This window comes from Paramacrobiotus metropolitanus, unplaced genomic scaffold, assembly GCF_019649055.1.
Source record: "Paramacrobiotus metropolitanus isolate TYO unplaced genomic scaffold, Prichtersi_v1.0 Parri_scaffold0000062, whole genome shotgun sequence".
NCBI classification, from domain to species: Eukaryota; Metazoa; Tardigrada; class Eutardigrada; order Parachela; family Macrobiotidae; genus Paramacrobiotus; species Paramacrobiotus metropolitanus.
Genome location: NW_026570282.1, coordinates 1 through 24,475, shown reverse-complemented (window position 1 = coordinate 24,475; position 24,475 = coordinate 1). Strand labels below are relative to the sequence as shown.

The following is a 24,475-nucleotide window of genomic DNA, read 5'->3' as shown; positions in this document are numbered from 1 at the left end:
TTATGTGACTTAATCGTAAGAGCGAAATCACTTTATATTGAAACTCTTAAAATAGTGACTCCTAAAAAATGTGTCGTAAATCACAAAATAATATCTTTCGATCGCTTTTATATATATTTTTAATATACCAAGTTGAGGGTTTTCAGGTATAATTACAGTTTCAAGATCCATAAAAAATTAACTGCGTGGTTTAACATACGATATGTGCTCCTTTTAGATGGATACTCGGCAATTGACGTGGTCTCCACGACCTGTCGATCCTCAGATTGTGCCGGTAGATCGTTTGCTAAGTTCCCTTCGTGTATCGGCATCCCGTCAAAAGGATGCGGTTCCGGGTGTTTCCTACCCCATCTACACGCAGGTCAATCTGGACACACCGTTTTATTGTAATGATGTGAATGGACCGGGATTTTATGCGGACACTTATATGCGGTGTCAGCAATATCATCGGTGTGATGATCAAGGCAGACGTTCCACGTATCTTTGTCCAGAGGGGACGTTATTTAACCAAGTGACTCTCGTTTGTGATTTCTGGTACAACGTTGATTGCGCTAAGTAAGTACAAGTGTTTTGTCTACAATATTCAAAATCTAACTGCTGACTTGCAACCTTTAGCCGTCAAAGCATTTTAAAAACGTAACTTCACCTTAAAAGTCTTGTAAAAGAATACGACTACATGAATTATTATGTATACGGTTGCCAATCCCACCAGCCTAACTGACCAGGGCGGCGTCACCAGCCCACCTCAGAAAAATTTCATGTTTTGCCGGGGGTAACAGAGTGACAGTAGAATATACATTAAAAAATAGTTTCATCTGCCATGGTCCACACGTGCTAATATCTCCATTTAAATTTGCGCTATCTGTTATTAGCATAAATACTGCTAATAGCACGAAAACCGAATAAGAAGGACCTACAGGTCTATCTCTCAAAAAAATAATTCTAATATCGTATTTTAAATATCGTAATTATCGTATTTTAAAGTCGCTTTTATATTGCATTAAAATTAATCGTACACTTTACCGAAGCAGTGCATTGGCTATAGCACCGTATATTTTTAACTTTTAAATTTTGTTTGGCGGACCATGACAGATGAAACTATTTTTTGAGTATACTCGATTGTTACTCTAACATCCTGCAAAAAAACTAAATTTCCGGAGGAGAGGGGGTGGTGACGGCTGCCCTGTGAGATGCTGGCAGAATTCTATAAAGATACATACTTGCTGCGTACTAGTCACTTGCCAGTACTACAAAGTAGTACATGTTTCTGACACTAGCACTCATTTTTTACTACTTTCGAGAAAATAGTATGATTAAACACTTCAACTCCAAGAAACTTTGTAATTAATGGTTTTAAAATTTTGTTCTGTAGTTAATTTTCTATTACTACTGCGTTTTTGTAAACAATAACAACTGCGTTTTGTAAACAGTTTTGTAATTAATAACAACGGTTATGAAATTTTTTACGTATGGATACTGCAACAGCTCCAAATTAGCTCTGAAAGACTAGAATGCACCATCTATTGTAACTTTTGAGACTGACTTTTAACCGGTGCAGTATGACGTTCTGATAAAATATAATGTCGAATAAATTGTTCAGTAATCGTTTTAAATTGGTCCTTTCCCATAGTGAAGCAATTACAAAAGCGCTTGGTTAGCGACCGTGAAGTATACACATTGCGAATTCGAACCAATATAAATTCAAATACGAACAAACGTTCTGCTGTCAACTTGGTTGTAGTTGGTAGTCCAATTGCAATCAATATCGACAGTTGTAACAAACAGAATTGCTTTGATACAGCTCCATAACTGACACGTCGATGCAGTTTTTTGTGCGTTAATGGAACAATTTCCCATAAAGTGGAATTCTAGTCACAAAAATTTACTAATCGCTATTAAATGCTGTGTTGCACGAGTGACAAGATTCTAAATCTAAACAAAATATTTATGTAGACTGCTTATAAGCAACTCTAGCCAACTTCATACAAAATAAGCAACTTCTTACAAATGCCCTTGCACAGTTTACACATTAGCCAATGTCTACCGAGTAGTTGCAAAATATTTATGTTTTTAGAGGCAAAGATTTCGTGGAATACTCCAATAGTCGTTTAATTTTGCCGGGCATTCAGTTATTCGACAGCAGTTTAAGTCAGGACGATATTAACAAACTTGTGTCATCCAGCAGGACCAAGGCGAAAGGTACGTACACTACTGTCAATGTTGACAAAAATAAGCAGTTTCAATAATGCAAATCCAAAATTATTCAAAACTTGCAGAAAGCTCTTCGGGCAAAAACACCGATGGCAGTTCACTGTCTACCCAGCCTAAACAGCCTGTCAGCGGTTCTGCCAAATTGCCGGTTCCAAGTTCACAGTCTGCTAAGGATTCCATAAAAACCACTACGAGTGCAAGTCTGCGCAGCAGTCAAGCGGGTGTTGCTGCTCAAGGTACAAGTTCCGTGTCCAGCGGGCGACAACAGTCCGGCGCCGGCCAGGGAGTTTCCGTAGGCGGATCGGTTTCCATTGGGATGCAACAGAAAGAAAGCCAACAGATAATTAACCAAGGAGCCAATAACCAGCCAGTGTCAGAGGGTGCGCCCGATACTGCAGATGAAACATCGTCCGAAAGCGAAAATTCAACTTCCGGTCCAACCATTAAGCAACCTGTTGCTCTGGACAGGGATCGCACTGCTCGGCTGCTTTCAGACCAAAGTAAGTTTTGTGTTGCGCACCTCTCTGCAAAATTAATTGTAGTACTCGTATAATAATCCAATCATATTTTCAGACACCAGCGCGTCTAAAGACAAAGTCGGCCGCGTAAATACCGCTAAGTTAACCGGTAGCACTGCCTCAGTGCCTTCTCCCAGCCCATCCTCCACGGTGGTCTCTACCTCTGCAAATAAATTAGGTAAATTTTGTTATTTTTTTCTTATGAAGTTTTGAACTTTAGCGTTACAGGTATTCCTTCGGATGAAGCAACCAATGGAGAAGAATTCGAAGGACTACTGAATTATTCACAGCCTTCACAAAGCGGTATGCAAGCCAGGAAAATTGCGGATTTTCTGTTAGCAACAGTAGTACTACCCGGTAGCTGTGATAATCATACTCTGTAGTTATAATAGGGATACACCAGTATGTATTTTCTTCAGAAATTCCGGCACAGTCCAGCAAGCCCAGTAGCAGCCCACAAACACCAGCACCTACTGGAAATGGACTGATTACATCTCTTGCCAGCTACCGAAAGCCTCCTGCCGCAGGTACCGATATACGAGTACTTCCCATAGAAACACATACTCGGTAATTGGTTGAGTATATAAAGTTAAAAGCTTTTATAGGCCTTTTGTTTATTTACCCGACTCAAGTCGTATGATTTATTATGCAAAGCTAAATGATCTTCTTTTAGGCACTTCTCCGATCGACCAAAGCGGAAATGACGGTCATTATGAGACTCTAATTAACTCCGTATGGGAACCCGTTCCAAATGGAACAGAAAGCCCACATTTTGGTAAATATACGGATATTTTCTATACTACGAAAACAAACTCTGTTCTATAATGAAAAGAACGAAATCAGGTGGTACCTAGCGTGTATGTCAAATAATGTAAACGTCGGTTCAGACATCACGACAACATTCGCGTCGAGTGCCGAAGATTTACCTCAGAATGACCTCGCTGCTTGGAAACTCCCGTCTGTTACTGGCTATACTTCGATGGGCAATCCAGACAACGGAAATCTTCAAAAAGCTGATAGAACTAGTCAAAATGTCGGGAATGATCGAGAGTCACGACGCTTGGAATCGCAAAGTTCCCCAGAAAACGCCATCCAGGCAGACGGGAATATGCCAGCCGGAAATGGCCAGATTATCACTTCTGCTGCCGAATATCATGGTACACAGCCAGCCGGAAACAGCCAAATTATCACTTCTGCTGCCGAATATCGTGGTACACAGCCAGCCGGAAACAGCCAGATTATCACGTCTGCTGCCGAATATCGTGGTACACCTTAACTTTGCTCATATTGACAATGCTTGTTAAAGCTGCATAATTTGTCGGCAGGCTCTGGAGTACCTGCGTCTCCTAAGCCAATTATCACGTCGGAGTCGCAATATCGAGCAGCCGCGCGATACACTGCAAATCCATCTACTAAAAAAGAACTGCCTACGACAACGACCTCTGCACCTCCAAGCACAACACCGTCCTTCGTTGCCAATGTTTCGGTGGTCAGCGATACTTTAAAGGTCAACTCTGCTTCGGAACTCACACCAATGAAGGCTGACAATATTGGACCAATCATCACTTCGGAAGCGGTGTACAAGACCGAACAGAATTCGCGTCCGAATGAAGCAACAACCACTTCCACTGTCGCTCCCAAGATCTCACAAAACAGTCCAGTATCGGTGCAGGTGGTGACCGCTTGTGACCAGGCAGCTACCGTTGAACTACAAGGGAACGAGCTAGTTGATGCCATGATGTCCAGTCTGAAGACATCCCACAATGATTCGAAAACGGTGGGAATAACCATTAATGCGGCACGCACAGGTGATGTATCATCGTCGGAGGATTCGTTTTCGCAGCGGTATGGTGACATTTGGGATGCAGTGCCGGCTGGGTCGGAATCCACGACATTTGTTAGCAATGGGTCGGAATCCACCACGTTTGTTAGCAAGGCTCCACTGAACAACGATGCTTATTATATTTACGAAACCGCTGATAAACCAGTTATTATAAAATTCGCCAAGTATAATATCATTGTTCAAGTTCGGCCGAATCCTTGAGAAACTGCGATCCAAATGCTTTTGTCTGCATATCTACATGTGGTTTCTGATAAAAATGTTTTTAAATAGACCGTAATAAATTCCCGAGCACAAACAAACTGTACGACTGACTTGTTATCAAAATCGTGGAGCTTAAACAGGGCTAATTTCGGGATTTGTATTATTTTAACGCTTATATATGTATACACATGTACATTATAGTCTACCATTACTAAAATACTTTTACAGTAGCATTACATTAACAGTACGAATCTTCTCTAGAAATTTCGCGAATTATATTCGCTGCTTTCTGCGAAATGTCTGCGACGTACACACTGAATGGTAGCTTTGATAAACACCGAAATACCCGCCCATTTTACCAACGTAAACAAGATCGGAGATCGTCCGGTGAGATTTCAATCGGTGCGACCACGTATCGTCGACATCCGGCCACTTAACTGACGCAGTAATGTTCCTAGGGCAGTGTTTTACTCTCCGAAATAGTGCAGTTGTTATTATGCAGATGCTTTGTTGACATAATACTACTCAGTCTACTCGTATGTGTGGGATATTTATGTTTTTCCATAATCACAGGAATATACTTTCCATTATACGTCAGTCTGAAAATTCGGGATTGTTTGTAGCCTTTCTAATTTGTGTCTGCATTACACCGCTGCAGCATCGGTTGACGTATAATAACCTATATTTTTCCAATTGTTGAAATGGTCACGTTGATTTTTCTTCGTTTGTCGAAACTTTTCTGGCTTCTAATCCTCGGATGCAATGCTCAATTTGGCCAGCCGGACTTTTGGGATCGTTTCCCGGACATATGGAGAGGCCTAGGCAATATTCGTCCCGGCTTCGCCAATCAAGCGCACGATATTCAACGACAGGTTTGTTAAGTTTGTAATTCAACATTAGCGGAGCTCAAAGGCGACATTTTCTATCCAGAGCCGATTTGACGAATGGAAAAATTCCAGCCGAAAAATTCCCGACACCGGCAGCCAAAGTTTTTACGATACCATTCATAATCTGTTCTCCAGTGCGCATGATACTACCACCGACGGGGTAGGCCGGTTATGCCTTATGCAACATAATTTGAAACTGCTGCAGGATTTTGCAATTTTCCTGACTTTGTGAAATCAATTTAGAATCTTCGCAATGCCATGATATCATTAGGAGCAATTGGCACTATGCAACCACAAGCCGGACGTGGGCAGTTTTCCTTTTCCAGCCTTTTTCCAGAATTTCGAGCACCGGCAGCTTCTCGCGACTGGTGGAATGGGTATGGCTATATATGGGTGCTGCAGGGTGCAGTACGAAAACATTTGGAATACTTGTTTCCGCAATAACGAGGCAGCAGTTAATAACATAAATCATAACTAACGTTAACCCTGATAGTAGTATTTTCGATGAAAATAATTAATCCTATATCTGTATTTATTGCATTACATACAAGACAAAGAATTCACATGAGTTATTTTCTTAAACAGACCAAATGTATGTGTGGAGAGAAAAGAGGAAAACTTGTTGGCGAATATCACTCTTGATAAATCTGGAGCGGACAGTACGAATCGGGATGGAGACTTCTTTGGCCACAGTATGCATATTAACTCCTGCAGTCATTCTAATGCACACGACAATGACGCTTACACTTGCGCAACGGAAATCAAGAAACCGAATTTTCACCGGAAATATCTGGTTAAATATCATTGTTGTTATGGATTTATTCGAGAAAACAAAGGTTATGGATGCACAAAAAGTAAGTACGACCACTTATCGCTAGAACTACGATGACTGAAGTTTTCGATTTTATTGCGCATGAGTCTTGTGGCCAAAATTTTGAAGTTCACTAATTCTCCCAAAATATTTTTTAACACTGTATGTATACTCAATTTATCACTACTGTAAAGTTGTATCTGTATAATGACTCTTTCAATGTTATATTTTTTTAGCCATCCCGATGACCAACCTAATGGAAACGTTGGATAATCTGAAACTGACTCAGTTTAAAAAATTTGTCCAAGATTTCGGACTGCACACGTACTTAGAAGGAAGTAACATTACCGTATTTGCACCAACGAACGAGGCTTTTGACGATTACAGTAGCATGGTGAGTTTTTTGTTTTTTGTGTCTTCCCCTTCCTGTTACCCATCACAAGTTGGAAAATTTCTTTAATCTGGTAGAGCAACGAAATTACGTCATCAAAACCAAACGATTTTCGGACGGTTATCCAGAGCCACATTGCATCCGGTCTGATTCGGAGTAGCGATTTCATAGACGAGGAAATCATCAACACACTGAGCCAGTCGGCCATTCGTATCAACTTATTCGCTACACCGGATCATGTTCTGACGGCCGATTGTGCGCGTGTCGTTTCCCTGAACAATCTGGCCAAGAACGGCGTAGTGCACATTGTCGACAAGGTCATCCAGCCGGTGTTGATGAACTTGGAGGCGGCCTTGCGTGCCGACGGACGCTTTAATACGCTACTGCAGTTACTGTCCGACGCCGGCTTGCTGGACTTGCTAAGGGACGCAAAAGGTCACATGACCATTCTTGCCCCGACCGACGACGCCTTCCGCCTCCTAGAGCGGAATGTCAGGAACAGGCTGAGCGAAGACAGTGCTTGCTTAAAGCGTGCGTACAGAAATCTCCAAACCTTTTTTTGCTGATGTCGTTAATTAATATGCACTAAATTTACAAAAGACATTCGCTCAAGGAGCGACTTGTGATTATGTAGGTGTTCTGCAGAATCACATTCTGCCCAATGTGATCTGTTCAGCTGTTATTGAGCGCACCGCCATGACCACCAATATCATTAACAAGGTGATCCGCTTCGACCGTGACATTGGCCATCTGACTGCACAAAATCAGACCATTATTTCGCCGGATAATATGGCAACCAATGGAATGTATCACGTTTTAGACGGCCTTATCATTCCCGAAGAAGGTTAAATATTATAACTGCATTTTAGAGCTTAGACATATTTCTGTCAATTTTACTTATATATATTATTCCGTTTAATGTACTGTATCAAATGCGTATAATATTTACAATGTATTGTCCTCCTTATGATATTAAATTACGTACTTACTTAACCATAGTTGACACTTGACGGTACATACAGTACATGCTATGGTAAATTGCCAGTAAATTTAATATGTTCGTCGCAAGTTTATTAGTTTTATTTATATGTAAACGGCAGCAAGGAACCTGCAACAAATTGCAGCGGACGCTGGTCTGGATGCATACATGGCACTAGTGAAGGAAACGGGCTTCGGTAGCACGTTGGACCAGATGCACAATGTCACCTTGTTCGTGCCCAGCGATCGAGCCTTCCACCGGCAATCACAGGACACGCAGCAACAGCTGGCATCGGCGGCCGTCGATGTGCTCAAGTACCATGCTGTTCAGCCAGCTGTGCTGCTGTCGAATTTCAAGGACAACCTGGAAATGCAGTCGGCCTTCGACGGCAACAAACTGCGCATGAATGTTTACGAAACGGTAAAAATTGTAAAAAGTATTTATATTACAGCAAATTCCAATAAAATTTGTAATAATATTGCTTCTGGATTGAAGGCCTTGTAGGATTTAACGTACTTGCCGGTACATAATCCGAAGGAATTATGATATGCGTGCCAATTGTTGCAGTTTCCCTTCGGAAGGAACGTCATAACAGTTAACTGCGTCAAAATCTCAGTAGCCAATCTCCGTGGATGCGATGGAACGATCCATGTTCTAGAGAAGATCTTGACGATGCCCAGTGGAAATGTTCTGGATACACTGCTCAAGGGAAATTTCTCCAAATTCCTGGGTGCAGTTGAGAGTGCCAGCTTGACCAGTGTGCTGACCGCAAGAGGACCTGTAACCGCCTTCGCACCAACGAACTCCGCGTTCGATGCGCTACAACCCGATGAACAACAACAGTTATTTTCCAATACAACTTTGCTGAAATCCGTTATACAATTACATCTTTTTCCTCGTAAGTTGGATAGCGGCCTAACGCCACAGGAAACACTCGCATATTATTTTGCTCGCATTTGTAACTCAGATTTGTCACAAGGATATTTGGCATTATTTGCCAAATAATTCAGTTCAGATTATCTACAGTAATAACTACAGTAACAAAACACTGAAAACATATGTTTGTTAAATCTGGAAGCGGAGCAACACTAAAACAGCCCGTTCATTCCGCTGAAAATTTGTTCAACATTTAATAGGTTATTTTAATAGGTCAAATTTGTTGCGCTGGAATCATGGAGGATAGTATGTTTTTTGGACAGTACAGTCGCTCTTTGAATCCGACCTATTCTTTGCCACTTCATCGGACACGATACGGACAAATTAAAATTGCCGGCTCAAATGTTCAGAAATGCGACATCATCGCATCAAACGGGATAATTCATTCCATTGACAAAGTAATCTTTCCTAAAAATTTTTTGTGAAAATACTTTAAACACTCGCATTGTCTTGAATGCATTCTGTGCTGTTAACTGGTTTTGGGGAAAATATTGCTGTAGAAAATCGTAATAAGATTTCGCACAAATGTGAATTATGTGAGCGTACAGAAATGCTGAACTGTAGATAAACTAGGAAAAAACGTAAGCTCATTAAATTAAGCTACTATCACAATAAATGCCGCTGGTATCGTACTGAAATGAGGGCACAAGACCGATTTCAAACCTTTCACTGAAGTAATTTAATTCGGATAGTCTACCGAAACGGCAACATGCAACGCCGCAACAATACTCTCACTGAATACCATTTCAAGTTAACGTTCAAATTAACACATTAAAACGATAAAAACTGATTCCACAACGTGATACTCTATTTTGCTGTACACTTGTAAGAATTAAAGTGGTAAAAAATTCACAAAACACTAAATGCAAAAAGTCAAGGCCAAAAAACCCGAGACAGTTTCCTACAAACATTCCGAAAGCGGGTTTACTGACATCCAGAAGAAGACGGTTCGGACGGACAGCACGATAGATCATCTAAATCCACATCCTCAATAACCGCTTTATTATTATTTCTGAAAAACCCAAAAATCGGCCGTGAATATAAAAAAAAGTAGAAGCAAATTAAGCACAGTGAAATACTTACTTGTATTTACGCGACTTCTTCCCCCTCTTCATAAATTTGCATTTTTTCAATGATCCACACTGACAATACACTCCTCGTTCATTTTGTCGGCGCCAGTATTCATCACCGTAATCAAAACTGAATAACAACAAAGCAAACATTATAAGACTTGACGAAAGAGATTTTCACAAGTTCAAATCTCTTAAAAACTTCTCAGGTACTATTTGAATCATATCTGGGTTGTAATTTAAATCAGGAACTTCAGCGTTGTTAAATAAACTATTGCTAACATAATAAATTCGTAAAATTAAAATATCACGTGCAAACAGAACGTACGTTAGTTCTTTTCCTTTATGGATCACTTGAGCCGAAAACATTGCCATTCGTACACCGGTGTCGGTAGGGTCTCCGGATACGTAAACGCGCGCAGCAAACAAATTCGGATCACAGGAGTGATTAAGAAACCTAACCGAATAACACAATGTTTTACAGTACAAGTAACAGCTTGGTAAATTATCGATTCCGCTTGATACATAATTCGTAATAGTCAATACCTGGCTACGTTTCCACAATGCGTAGGATCCACATGGTACATCACACCGTCGTAAGTGTCAACCTTAAACAAACGTAACTGGACGTATTGATCGAGGAACGATCGGCACTACATCACTTACAGTCAGCTCCATGGCCCAGTCATTGTCAGGATCCCTTGCTAACAGCATATCGCTTTCCACGATCTCACCAACAAACCTGCAAAGTACCCATATAGTGTATTTTTGCGGCAAACAAATGGAAAACACTACAGATATAAGCACAAGCAAACTGCGTCCAAACAGGCAATTTCACACGATGTGCAAACTTACTCTACTACGAATTCTCCAGGTTGAATCGTTCTCGTTGCTCGGACGCCCCATCCGCGATTGCGTGTCATAAAAATTTCAAAAGGCATTCTAAAGAACAGAAACTTCTATATATATCAGCGAATTATTCCTTCAAGAAACCACCGAATAAAACTTACCTAATACCATTTTGAACCACTCGACTAGCACAGTTGGGCCCACAGGGACACATCGGGCCACACTCGAAGATCGGGTTCCCTTTGCAAGACCCAGGCACAACAGTCCCGGTCTAACAATAAAAAATGTTCACAAACAAATATTTCTAAAGCTGCACATTGTCCTACCGCGCTGTACGCCAGTCCTCGCTTAAGACACGGACAGTTGAACGCATCGCATTTTCCAGGAGGACAAGGACAGTGCATTGTGCCTTTCGACGTGGGATTTTCCCCCAGATAAATGTTCTCCCGAATGTAAGTGAATCCATTCATACTATCCGCACTTCTTTCATTGATGACTTTAATAGGGAAACTTTCCATCCCGTATGAGATATCCCTGTTTTAAAAACACCACCTTAATTACTGAAATTTCGAAAATAATAACGCTATACAAACCCACAGGAAAAGACAGAAAGGTTCCAATATAAATTTTCCCTCCTTCGCCAACTGCCAGTGCCCAGCTAGACTAATATTCCCTGAATTCTCCGCTATCTGCATTTCCGTCATATTCTTCTGATCGGCTACATCTAGCGGTACGCCCAGATTCTGAGCCATATCCGCCAGTTGCTCCATGTCTTTCTTGTTCAGATTGGCAAAAGCAGCAAACAAATGCCTACATAACACATCATAAGATTTGAATGCTCAAGCAAAAACGCAATTTCGGTGGCAACTTACAGAACAGTTCTGCCACTTTTATCAGCGACTACCGGATCAAACGGAAAACGTGCCAGACAGAAATGCACAAGATCCACTCGTCTATGGGCGGCTACGAGATGTAGGAAGCTTTCCGCGCTATACTGAGCAAGATTTTCGGCCCCCATTGCCAAGATCAGATCTTCTATATGGGCAAACTGGAATTCTGGTTGCGATACGAGCATGGTGAGGGAAATTTTATCGTCCAGATTCTAAAATGGCAAGGTATAGTGAAATGGAATAAACAAAATTTTTGACAGCTAAAAAAAACATAAAACGAACTCCACAGCCAGATTTATTCTGACCGGTGAATCATAATGGCAGATATCGATCTTATTAAGTACTGTAACAACGGCAATATATATTATTATTATTATTATAGCAACTACAGTAGCCAAACTCCATTAAAGGAGACTTTAACCCTAAGGTGAAAACCTTTGGGTGTTTAGGCTATTGGAAAATTTTTTTGTTTAATTTTGAAAATTTTATACTTTTTTTTGTTTGATTTTATGAGATAAAAGTTACCCACCTAGGAATCGAACCCAGGACATACAATCTTTAAGCCAGACGTACTACCACCAGGCTAGGCAATTAACATTAAATATTTGATTATTATTATACAGCGGCAATATATATCAGTCAGTTTACACTAATACGACGAGTATGCGCAGTAATAAACAAGCCGTATTCACCTTCACGAAAAGTTGCTCGACCGAAGAATTCTCCAAAACCAGAAGAACTATGTCCCAGGCACACATCTGGGCAATCCATGCAGCAGCGGCTATGTGACATTTATTGTTTTTTCTAGCATCCAGGGCAGGCGCCAGGGAATGTTGTACCAGTAAATCCACCATCGGATAATCACCGGCTAGCACTGCCAGCTTCAATGCCGTGTCACCGTTATCGTCCACAGCATCACAGTTCACTCCGTTCTGTAGTGAACCGCACATTTAGCACACAATACACATATGACGACTCAAGTAACAGAACAGCAGCTAGCCCGAATTCATTTGAAACTTTGAATACGCTACTATTATTTATTTAAGGAAATTCAATTATTATTAAAAATTGAAAACTTATTTCATTCAACTGAGCATTCAAATATCACTAATTTTAGTATAACTATACTCTATAGGACAACATAGTGACATTAATTTAAACGATTTTTCAGAGAAAGAAAATTAACAGACGTTACTGTTTGCAGCTTGCATTTACGACACCCCATGTGTATCCACTTTGATGTATTTGAGCTTTGAACAGACCAATCACACTGCTCTATAAAAACCTACCCCAAAAACGGATATCACTTTAACGAGATCTTACCGCCAACAACAACATTACGATCCCAATGAAGTTTTCCTTTTTCGAGTGGCTTTTCACAGCATGAAAAAGCAGCTGTTCCAGGCTTTTTTCTGACGGACTGAAGCCAGTCTTTAAATAACTGACAAGATCACCGGGAGTAATTTTTCCACTTCCCAAGCATTTTTTCCTGTTAAAGGAATGACATGTAGATCGGATAAAGAATAAATATTCTAGTGCACAAATAGCTTACTTTTCTGAAGGTTTCAACATTCCTTCCATATATTTGGCCAGATCAGCTTGCACTTTTGGTGGACAGATGGCTTTTAATCGCTTTGGTTCGGACAATCCATAATTTGGTACCAAACATTCCTGTCGATGTTTTTTCTTGACCATAATTTCATATTCAGTAATGTCCGCGGCTGTCAGATGCCTATTGACAAAAAAGACTCTGCTCGTAGTTATTGCAACAGTAGCAGTCACAAGAGCACAACAAAAACATCATTCTAGTAAACTGTAATGCACTACTCAGATTACTACCCAGAACAGCACGCTCAGCAATCAACACTACGACGTCGTACCTGGCAGAGATTTGTAATGGAATATCTTTGATTTCTGCAGCCACAGGCGGTTCTGAAGCTGACTTTTCCGTGCTGACAGTATCGTCCAGATTGCCTACTTTGCGTTTCTTCTTGCGGGCATTTTCTAGCGATGAAGATGGGTTATCAGAAGATACTTCGGAGGCATCTGGGGCTGGAAATACTGGGATGGCCGTAGTCTGCAGCACATTCTAAAACGGCGATGCTTAACAGTAACCACGAGCAAGCTTCAAAATTTCGCAGAAAATTTCTATGATGAGCGGAATGCAGGACTACCACACACCTTGAGGTTGAGTGTTCCTCTGCGGTGACGATGAGCTCGTCGCGCCATACGCTCGACATCACGAAACACCATATTCGTCAGATGGCACAACTCCAGTTCTTCAGGAGTTAACGGCTTATTCAAGAGTGAATCATCAGCAGATTCATCCTGCATCTTCTCGGGTGATACCAGAAGCGGGGATTTCTTAGGACTCTCGTTACCAGGCATAGTGGCACCTATATACACGGTAGACTAGTATAAGAGGCACTTCTATCAGCCTTCCATCAGAATACCAATACCCCTCATAAATACATAAACGAAATAAGCACAACGAAAAACTTCGATATCAAAACCCGGAAACTAAGGCCTTGTCCCGAATTCAAAGCGAATCTCGCTATGGTACGGTTGCTCAACCGCACGAGGTGGTTGTATGCAGTGGCCACGCCTACAGATACGGTACGCGAAGCCACCTCGCGAGGTGGAGTTGCTGTATCGCAACGAGATTCGCTTTGAATTCGGGACGAGGCCTAAGAGTGCAGACTAGCAAAGTTGCTCTAGGAAATTAAAAAAGCCAAAAACATGAAAGTCCTTAACAAATTCCCACCCTTGACCACAAAATTTTCGCGATACCAATGATAAACTAGTTCTCAACAAAATGAATTCCGAAAAAGATTGGATCGCTGCATCGCCGCCACCGATACACAAAGCGTACAGGTAACTACTGCACCAGGGCGGATGCGCTAATAAGCAAGCAGAGTAGCTTGATGCCGCACGCATTTCTGATCCGAATAGGGTTCCCAGCCGTTACAGGGAAAAACTTTTGGCGGCAAACTCTACCAACTTTTGGCGGCAAACTCGGCAATTGGTGACCAATTACCCAACATGCATTGCCCCTTAAACTGTAGCCCAAGATATGTAAGTATTAGTCGCCTTTAGGGTCTCAGATACTTACAGTAGCGCATTATTATCAAGCTACGATTTTGTATTCATTCTTTAGATGCGCAAGCGGGCCTACAGTCTGTAAGTTACAAGCAACATCAAAACAGTCAGCGTTCTTCGTGAGTACTCACCGCAAAAGCACGATTCAAGCAGTTTGGAAGTAAGTACTCAGTTTGCACTTTGCATTTAACCGCTTTAACGATGTTATAGTTAAATAAGACTGTTTTAGAAACTGATAACGGTCAAATGATTCATCAGGCTGATAAAAATCAACATAGCTTGAGCACTGACCATTGACCAATGGGCATCTCAGTACTCATAACGATTAGTGATCAGCGGATACGGAAACCCGGCCACATCTTCATAATGCAGATGTGTCCGGGTGTCCGTATGGTGATTTCTAGAACTGTCTAGTGTCTACAAACTACAAAGTAGGTACGAACCTACAAATGCGAAATTCTTCATCTACGCACGGCGTTTCTGTCAGTGTTACAATGTACAGTATTATGGGCTACACAATTCCCTTTTCCCAGTAAAAGTAGTGTTCGTCAATTATCTGCTAATTTGTTCCTGCTCATCAATGAGTCCCAAGTCTGCGGTACCCTTCTTAACCCTACCAAATCTCACTTATACGAAGCCGAAAACCACAATGGCCACATGGTGGCATACAGTTATTACAGCGTGTGGTGCGCGGCTTGTGCGATTACAAACTTACATGCACTATGATTTGCTTGCCCGGAAAATTCCCCAGCTGCTTTGGAAACGCCGTTTATTCGTCGAGTAACTGATGCTGATTTCAACTTAGATTGGTCAGTCTTTTGGGAAACTTCAGTTCCGCTGTCAGTGGTATCACTGCTTAGTCGCAACGAAGTAGAGCAACGATCCTGTGCACTCGAGTTAACCGGACAATTTTTTTCACGGGTCTCCTTCGTCGAATCATCTGTCACGCCGCTTTTAGCCAAACCAGAGACCGAATTTTGTTCCGATGGCGCCCCTGAAATTTGGCTTGGTTCCTTTGCTGACGTGCACAAGGTTGTTGCAACCGCGGAAGAATCAGAGCGAGATTCATTGTCACTTAATTCTCCAGCTTTCTGGGTGGATTTCGCCCTCAGCGTCGACATTTCAGACGTTAGTGCTTTATGGGCTTTCGATAAACTCACATGATTTTTATCTTTATGCACATCGCCCGTTTTCTTTGGTATTTTTAATATTAGCGATTTCTTCTGCCCATTCTTTTCGGCGTTTAAGCGATCAGTGCAATTGGCCGGCTTCTTCCCTTTGTCACTTCTTGGAAAGAAAATGGCGTTCGCTTTCAGTCTGTCCGGTTTCGATTTTTCATTCTTTCCAAGGCCAAACCGAGAGTGCTGTTCGGATGCTTTCGTACCGTTCTCCTTCGGGGCTGTTTCTTTCGGTTCTGAAGAACGAAGGATTTCCCTTCCTGCAGTATAATCTATTCGTTCATCGTGCGATAAATCATTGTTCGCCGTTTCGTCCGAGATTTCTGGAGACACTGGTCTGTTTCTGGTTTGGTTCGCGCAAAAAATGGCTTTGTCCGGTCGCTGTAAAGTATCTCTTCCACTATTTTTCTCCAGAATGTCAGGAGATGTAGATTTGTTTCTACTTGCAGAGGAGTCTGAAGTAACATTCCTCCGCTTTGATTTCTTTTTATTTTTCCGGGTCTTTGTAGAACCTTTCAAGAGATTGTGGAAGCTTTTCTCAGGTTTTGTAGAATTCGACTGCGATTCAATGTCAGTCCGGTTTTCGGTACGGGTTTGTTTGCCATGATCGGTGCTCCTCGAATTAGCGTCTGGATCCTTTTCCCCGTGTTTATCTGATTCGGCTGAGTTCCGTTGTCGCGAAGCGGTCTCTTTTAATGGTCGTGACGATGTTCCAGCTTTTGTCTGCGGGGAAGCTGAACGCTCTCTTGACGGGCGCTGCCGGGATGACTGCAACGTTCGCTTCGTACTGTCGGATGTTGGCTGGGGCTTACTGTGATGGTTTCTGCTTGTTCTGTCTGCAGTAATGTTTTCAGTTGATTTATCGGCTTTTCCTGTCTCGTTCGAAGGCGAAATTCTATCACTTCGATGTGAAGATGTCTGATCCGTCGAGCGACTTAGTGAGCGGGCACCAAACCTCTCAAAAAAACTACCGTCATCATCATCGTCCTGATTTCGTCGCCGGGGCGTAGTGATTTTCGTAATTCCTTCCGGTCTGAATCCAAGAATGGTCCCATTGGAGTATAAAGCACCATTAACCTATACGAAAAAGGACACCTATTAAAAGGTGCTCAAAAGTTTAAACATCCTATCAACTGCTTCATATATGCAGCAATGTTTAATTACAGATTTGATACATCTGATGTTACGAATACATTTTGCTTCTTCACTGACCACTTCCGGAGTTCTACATGATGAGGAAGACAACAAAGATTTGGCGGGAGAAACGTTTCCATAACATGATCCAGTAATACTGTTTTCCACTGATGGCTCCGGTGTTGCCAACAGCGAATGTCGAGAGGGGCTTGATGTGCTCCGAGAGGAAACGTATAGCTCGGTTGGGTTGGGGGACGAAAGAGATCGGACATCTGCTTGGCTCGAAGCTAGAAAGTGTCACAGCAAGAATCGAATTAGATCACCGCACAACCTCACAGTAAGAGAAATATTCATCGTGTATAGCAAAACTACCTTTCGGCAACTACGCCGAATAGGATTAGAACAAATTAACTGCTATCCGAAAAAACAACCTATGTAAATGCTTTGCTTAAATATAAAATTTTTTAAATCATAATCGTAAATAAATCTGAATTAATCGCCAACCATCTGCGAAAAATAACTGTGAGCTAAAAATGCGTATGAATTACTATGAAAGTATGTCGGTAGTCAGACGACAACTCCTCCAGAGTTCCACTAATCCACAACTTACTAGGAGTATCACAGCGCGATTGCCAACCGTTTTGCCGACTGCTATCCGCATGATCAAGAGGACTTCCCGTTGAGCGAGGAGAACTATTTTTGGATTCGTCGTATTCCGCGGTCCTACCTCCATATAAAATCGGCCCCCTTCCACTTTCTACAAAGTAATTTACTGCATATTTACTAAAAATTAAAATTCACTGCATGATTATCGTGTCACTATTTCCAAGAGGCTTAGCTCAGATTTCTAAATAGCTTACTAAAGACACTGTTAATTCCAGTTTACCTGGAGGCAATCCCAATAACGTCCTTCCGCGCCCCGAAATATTTTCCCGGTGCGATTCCCCAGGGGGTGAAGAAAATAGCCACTGCCCCCCGGGGTAAGGTTGCCCGTACACCCCCGATCCCATCACAGGCAAAGGATACATTCCTGGTCGGATGACGGGTGGCCCGAAATACATTCCCTGGTGGGACGGCATGGTCGTGGGACCCGGCATAAAGATCGGTTGAGCGTTGGGAAAAGGATACGGAGTAGGGAGAAGTGCTTGCACGGGCGTATGTCGACGATCCGATTCATTTGAGTATCGCGAGGGTGAGTGCGCAGCTGCGTAACGTCGCTCCTCATAATGGCGAGGATATCTCACGTCGTCCTGTCGATGATCGTAGTCCCGACGGTGTCGATCGCGACTGCTGCGCCCCTGGGGATAGCGTTCCTCGTGGGCATCGGAGTGGTGCGACCAGGAATCACGAGGACTGGACGTTCCGTGCGATCGTCCAGGATATCGCGACGACTCCGTGTCATGGGATGCAGATGACAGATGTCGATTATTTCTTCCCTCGAAATCTGCAAATTTACAATACTTACACGCGCCAAAAAGTGGTCTGATTACGAATGTTGGTATGCGGATACCGAATTCACCTTGGCGACTGCCACGATGATTGCTGGTATTGTAACTGTTGTTGACAGATTTGTTGTGGTTTCCGTACTGGGGATAGCTAGGTTTCCGTCGACAGTGATTGGCATCCTGTCGATCGCTGCGCTCACGAGAAAACATTTCCAACCTACGACCATCGTTTCAACTCTAAAAATGATGGAAAAACTGCCACATTTCCAAGTAAGTGGACATTAATTAGCATATTGTAGAGCGCAGTACAAACTGCTTGGTAAATGGAGTAAAAGACTAAGGCCTCGTCCCGAATTCAAAGCGAATCTCGTTGCGATACAGCAACTCCACCTCGCGAGGTGGCTTCGCGTACCGTATCTGTAGGCGTGGCCACTGCATACAGCCACCTCGTGCGGTTGAGCAACCGTACCATAGCGAGATTCGCTTCGAATTTGGGACAAGGCCTAATACGAGTACAATAAAAGTACACCGTCTACTGTTGTGTCTACTGTCTAGTAATATTAATGTCAGTTGTAGTCCATTAAAGTAGTATCGCGCACTTTCTGGGCGGTTGGCAATTACGCAAAGAGCCACGGTGGCGGCGCCGGTGGCTTATGATCAGTTTACTAAACGTCAAAAAGGAAAGGATTTTGTCTGTGCAATATGAAAATCATGATGTAAAGTATCAGATCTGTTGTTCTGCTCCGTTAAAAAACAAAACAAAATCTGCGCTACAGAAGTAGTATTATGATATTATCATGTTCAACAACATAATATATTAAATATATCACGAAGAGTCCGTTAAAATAACCCAAACCAAAAACTTAAAACTTTAAGATTTGTTAATAGTTAATTAAAAACGTCTGCAAGATTGCATTTCAAATACACAAGAGTTAGACAAAAACAAAAAAAATTATTTCATTAGGTTCTCACAAAACTGGAAGTCCAATATACACTTTATACAGATACTCGTACCAAAGTTGTACAGTCTACACGTGCGCTGCACAAGTAAAGTATAGTTCTGTATAAAATTTTGATTGACCGATGGTCAGTGCAGTAGCCAGTGAGCTAGTACATGAACAACTATCTGGGAAACGGAGCAAGATTGTTGCGAAATTGCCGGGAGGCCTTTCTGTTTTTACCGCGCCGGTCAGCTTCATCGTGTCTTTGCTGCTGATCGAGACTGAGTAATTTCACAATCTTCCAAAACGGAAATATTAGGTACAATAACAGACTGCAAGAACTTCTTCATGCAGTCCGCTGTGATTATATGCTTATCTCACTATCGACTTAAATATCTTACTTTCTACAGGTCCAGTTTCGTTACTGGAATATTAAAATATACACGTGGCTGATACCCTTAAAAATATTATTATTATTACTAGAACTTCTCCGAAATCTTCGAACATATCGTGAGTACGAGAAGCGCATAAATTTTTTTAAATATCATATTTCAAAGATTTTCACTAACTTGCGCAGCTGCCCCAGTCAAATCAATCATGAGCCGTCAAAAACTACATTTATGATAGCGTGATAATAAAGAGTAAATCCACATCCACGTAAAGGAAGTTAATCCATGTGCACTGCAAGCCAACACATGCGTATCCATCCAAATCGCGTTGATTAAAAGTAAGACAACGTTGCCATTATTTAAAAAAGGGGAAAAATTTGCGGTTTACGCAATTTTTACAATTTAAATGGATTATCCATAAGAATAATTATAAGTAATGCACTGCATGAGTGCAGCACAGCTGCAGAACTACTTTTCGGTGAATTTGCAGCGCAGTGTTTAAGACATAAGAATGCTGCATCCGTGTGGACCGCACTACAAAAAGCACGCCTCTAGAATGCTTTATGCCTCTAGAATGCTGTGATTATTTTAGAAATCAGGTTTTGAACTTACTGACCTGCACGGTCTGTTCTTACGTTATCCATGAGGTTGTTTGCGCCGGTAATGTAAAAGGTGCACATATTCGTAAATCATAAGCAACTTCGAAGTTCGCACTGAAGAATGCCGGGAGCAACTCGCTACACATGCGTTCATACTGAAATCTTATAGGCAGATACGATATGTACAATACGATGTAATGTACGCTGCGTCACCACACTATTTATACAGACTATTCCACTCTGAAAATCGTAATCTTATAATTTTAACTCCGCGAATGGCTACTGACTTACTAAGGGCATGTCTACCTTTTCAAGCCATGATAATGAAACTTCACAATTTTAACGAAACCAAATTTACACAGAAGCATAACTGACCGCTGTATCTGTAAAATTAACTATATATTGAAAATTTTTCTCGCAAAATTTAGTTCGAGTTGACGTAAAGCTACCATATCTACAAGTTGTAGAGTTCTGTTTGTTACTGCAACGTAAACGTAAGATTTAAAAGGTTTAACGACATTTATTTGCTTGTTCATAATTTCACGAACGTAAATTCCAAAACCGACCTCGCAAATGTATTTCGAAAATTCAAGCTTATCCATATGCAGACACAAAAACCATTGAACCACCATAACCATATCAAAATGTTAAGCTACATATCATAAATGTTTCGCAGCAAAACATTTGTTTTAAGACGTTTATCAAAAGCAATAAGTAAACTAACTGTTTCTTTAATAAAATTTAAGACGGAGATCATGCGAAGTTATCAGCAAAATGTGTAGCCGAACAATTATTCATAAAGCATCGGAATCCCACAGAACACGTCGGCAGGGTTGCTTTTGTACTGAAGAAACAATCCTTGCAGTTGGGCTAGGCTTATATTGGGCCGCTCTGGACGATCGAAGACAGCTTTCACAAACCGAGCGGCATCATCATCTGTGCACTTCCGATAGAACCGGCGAAACATTCTGTCCACCTGAGATTCTGAGGCATAACCGACATACTGGCGCGCATCAATACGTCCCGGACGAACCAAAGCCGCATCGAGCCTGAAATAAAATTACTCGTCAGTATGTTATGCATATTATAGTTGTTCAATTTTGAACAGTTTCGCATTATTTATATTTTATAACTATTTATTGACTAGTTTAAGAGCCATATTTACCGGTCGACATAGTTTGTGGTCATGAAAAGAATCCGCCCTTCTGCCGACGCCACACCATCCAGCGCATTCAAAAGTCCGCTGAAAGTCAGCCTGTTCATCCCTTCGAACGCAGTGCTGGAATGCGAAGCAGTCGTTTCTTTCTGCTCGGAATCAGAGCTGGAGGTGCCCTTGGGTTCCGTAGCATCTTCACGGTTACCGAACGCGGCATCCACATCTTCCAACAAAACAATCGAGTCTTCGGGTGCATCGATGAGAAGCCGGTTCAAACCGTCATCAGTCAGGCTCTTATCACTCAGGTTCAGAACGCACACGTTGAGATCAAAATGACCAGCCAAGGCACTAATGAAGCTGGTCTTCCCGGTGCCGGGGGGACCATATAACAGATAGCCCCGACGGTAGGGCACACCAAACTGGCTGTACCATTCGGAGCTGTCCATGAAATCTTGAATATCATTGAGAATGCGCTCGGACACACCGTCATCCAAAATCACAGAATCGAGTGGACGTTTACGTTTGCCGGTTCCGGAAGACTGCCAACATCCTTGAGAGGCAGTGTACATCAATGTTTTGCCTTGGTTTTTAATCTCCTTATATTTTTTAACGGCGGCTAACATATCACGAAAGACTGTGGTATCAGATCCAGTGGCAGACAGAATGACATTCTCCAACCGATTCATGGAGTACGCTTCCGCCTTTTCTTCGCGCCGCCTTTCGATGACAAATTTTTTCCCTTGAAATCTGCGTGAAGCGAGCTTCGGTAAGTACAAGTGTACACACAATATTTGGGTGAGGAATACATTTATGAAAGGATGACAGTGAAATAAGAAAGAAATCGTAAGATATTTAAATGGAAATAAAATATGAGATATTACATGGTGCACCGGAAGTCAGTAACTGATCAATTCTTACTTGAAATTGTGAGTTCCGACATTTGGCACAAATTCATAAACAGTCTCCCATTTGCCGTTAGTGCTCTGCTGGGTTTCTGTCTGCAGGCTAAGATGTTTGGGATTTTTCATCTGCCTTGTATGAATCCATTCCAACATCTCCCAGTAACTGGAATCCGAGCTGGGAATTTCCAAGGAAATCGAAAAATACTCATTATAGAGATTCCATCCATAATTCCAAATCTGCTGCAATAACGCGACGAGCGCACCAATACCAACAATTCCGAAAGACGTTCCCAACACACTATTACTTCCAAAAAATTTACCGAAATATTCGGTTACGTTAAAGTTAAAAAGATGCCCAATAAGCTTTTCAATGTAGGGAAACAGAACCCCCAAAATTCCAAACAAGCCCAGACCACCGGTTAGATTCAAACCATCCGGAAGGAACTGGCTCAGGGAGGCCGCGGTCAGCACCATGGTGACTCGGTGATCGAGCCTCCCTAACTCCAAGAAAACTATGTACAGAAAGATATTAGTCAAACAAAAATATTAATCAAGCTTTCTTGCTGTAACACTTCGACTGCTGCCGAATTTGAGAATCTAAATGGTGATCAAGCCAAACCGGCCTTAAATATCAAACTTCTATGCCCACAGCTGTTTCTCTAAAATGACATCATCCACTAGTACTAGTACTATACGCGTATCAGTTGGCGCGAGCCGATGCGATTGTACCAGTTGAAACACGTTCTTGAATCTTTCACGACTGGATTGTATGAGGACAAGTGGATTAGTCATGCGCGTGAGTCATGCTCCTTATTATATCTTCCTCTTTTTCGGGCGCCGGCGTCTGCTCTTTCCGATATGCTGCGAAACGCGACGTAAGCATTTTATCGATGATCGCATTTGAACTTCAGCCGACAATGACCCATTTCATTTGTTAGGCTTATTTCTAAAATTAAGTAGTCGTAACGCTGTGTCAAAGGATATCAGTAAGTAAGTACTATGATATCATATGCGAAATCACACCTAAAATGCGTGAAGAGCAAGTGAAAAGTCTTAAATAAAAATTTAATTTCGTACCGCATAATATATAATTTGAAATTTGACTTATTGCTGCACGACTATTAAGTGTTGAAGAGCGCCGTTTTTCACTAACAAATTTCTGACCTTTCTTTGTTTTTTGATGGTTAAATTGCTGCTTAATAGTGGCCTAATTGCATTAAGAGTCGGTTGAGTAATAACTACTGTACAGTACAGTATTTATTTATTATTATTATTATTATATATAATTGCAGTACTGACAGCCAGCTGCAGTCATAATTGCTGTACCGCAATGCAGATCAAACTTGGGAATTTGGTGAACTAAAGAACTGTGCAAAAACACATATAAGTATATAAAATATAAATATTATATCTATATCTATATGCTCTGCCGCATCCGCGGTGTTGACAAAATATGTATTAATGTCTACCGGTTGGATGTTTTATGATACTTCCATGCAATACTCGTATTCTAGCAAAATCTCATTAGTTTGTGATCTGCTTAATCACAATTTTATATCTATATTGCTAGAACGACGACGCTTCTCGACAGGAAAGGGTGCTAACGCAAATGCATACTGTGCGAATGTTGGTTCGGTAATAGGTTTTTGGTCATAAATAAAAATCACCGATGACGGGAATCGAACCCGTGTCAGCTGCGCCTGTAGCCGTCCGTCTTACCACTGATCTACACCGGCTGCATTAGTAAATCTATAGATCATATAAAGGCTCTATCTGAACTGAATCTCCATATGGGAGATGCGCACTGAATTTCCAAATCAAATGGAAATGCTAACGCACAGTACCACCGCGCTCACAATATCATATATTTATATATACACTGTTTTATAAATATGTGTAGGCTCTGGTTATAAAGTTTCTCATACTATGTACGCCCAAAGAAAATTGTATTAATTTAAAATACAACCGTCAACCGTAGCAAAATGATACGTATGCATAAACTATTTTAACACACATTTTGCCGGTACAGATTCCCTTACGAAGGCA

The 24,475-nt window shown here is 41.6% G+C and overlaps 4 protein-coding genes across 5 annotated transcripts; 2 read left to right on the top strand and 2 right to left on the bottom strand.

Annotated features, from left to right (window-relative positions):
* The first annotated feature begins 20 nt into the window (after nucleotides 1–20).
* Nucleotides 21–4,855, top strand: LOC129593571 (mucin-5AC-like). Of its 2 annotated transcripts, none has more exons than XM_055489959.1 (10): nucleotides 21–146; nucleotides 218–555; nucleotides 2,075–2,199; nucleotides 2,277–2,711; nucleotides 2,785–2,907; nucleotides 2,958–3,032; nucleotides 3,149–3,256; nucleotides 3,403–3,504; nucleotides 3,617–3,994; nucleotides 4,055–4,855. In XM_055489959.1, exons 1-10 carry the CDS (start codon nucleotides 69–71, stop codon nucleotides 4,771–4,773), a joined length of 2,481 nt encoding a protein of 826 aa, XP_055345934.1. In that variant the 5' UTR covers nucleotides 21–68; the 3' UTR covers nucleotides 4,774–4,855. The 2 variants fall into 2 exon arrangements, with proteins under 2 accessions (XP_055345934.1, XP_055345933.1); XM_055489958.1 differs by having other exon boundaries at nucleotides 2,958–3,086.
* A 330-nt stretch (nucleotides 4,856–5,185) lies between these two features.
* LOC129593519 (transforming growth factor-beta-induced protein ig-h3-like) lies at nucleotides 5,186–9,385 on the top strand. Its single transcript, XM_055489872.1, has 10 exons — nucleotides 5,186–5,645; nucleotides 5,704–5,820; nucleotides 5,904–6,037; nucleotides 6,246–6,514; nucleotides 6,708–6,865; nucleotides 6,940–7,393; nucleotides 7,497–7,706; nucleotides 7,963–8,261; nucleotides 8,409–8,739; nucleotides 8,991–9,385. Exons 1-10 carry the CDS (start codon nucleotides 5,475–5,477, stop codon nucleotides 9,200–9,202), a joined length of 2,355 nt encoding a protein of 784 aa, XP_055345847.1. The 5' UTR covers nucleotides 5,186–5,474; the 3' UTR covers nucleotides 9,203–9,385.
* A 56-nt stretch (nucleotides 9,386–9,441) lies between these two features.
* On the bottom strand, nucleotides 9,442–20,212 carry LOC129593563 (uncharacterized). Its single transcript, XM_055489939.1, has 21 exons — nucleotides 19,953–20,212; nucleotides 18,517–18,659; nucleotides 17,884–18,441; nucleotides 17,608–17,754; nucleotides 17,076–17,284; nucleotides 15,401–16,940; nucleotides 13,768–13,982; nucleotides 13,467–13,675; nucleotides 13,139–13,318; nucleotides 12,910–13,075; nucleotides 12,279–12,518; nucleotides 11,569–11,798; nucleotides 11,294–11,506; nucleotides 11,023–11,230; nucleotides 10,858–10,967; nucleotides 10,703–10,789; nucleotides 10,514–10,589; nucleotides 10,394–10,455; nucleotides 10,176–10,304; nucleotides 9,861–9,977; nucleotides 9,442–9,789 (listed from the first exon to the last, which is right to left on the bottom strand). The coding sequence occupies exons 2-21, from the start codon at nucleotides 18,650–18,652 to the stop codon at nucleotides 9,702–9,704; spliced, it is 4,920 nt and encodes a 1,639-aa protein (XP_055345914.1). The 5' UTR covers nucleotides 18,653–18,659; nucleotides 19,953–20,212; the 3' UTR covers nucleotides 9,442–9,701.
* Nucleotides 20,213–20,885: 673 nt separating this feature from the next.
* Nucleotides 20,886–23,236, bottom strand: LOC129593535 (mitochondrial chaperone BCS1-like). Its single transcript, XM_055489897.1, has 3 exons — nucleotides 22,446–23,236; nucleotides 21,537–22,274; nucleotides 20,886–21,420 (listed from the first exon to the last, which is right to left on the bottom strand). The coding sequence occupies exons 1-3, from the start codon at nucleotides 22,901–22,903 to the stop codon at nucleotides 21,162–21,164; spliced, it is 1,455 nt and encodes a 484-aa protein (XP_055345872.1). The 5' UTR covers nucleotides 22,904–23,236; the 3' UTR covers nucleotides 20,886–21,161.
* Nucleotides 23,237–24,475: the final 1,239 nt, after the last annotated feature.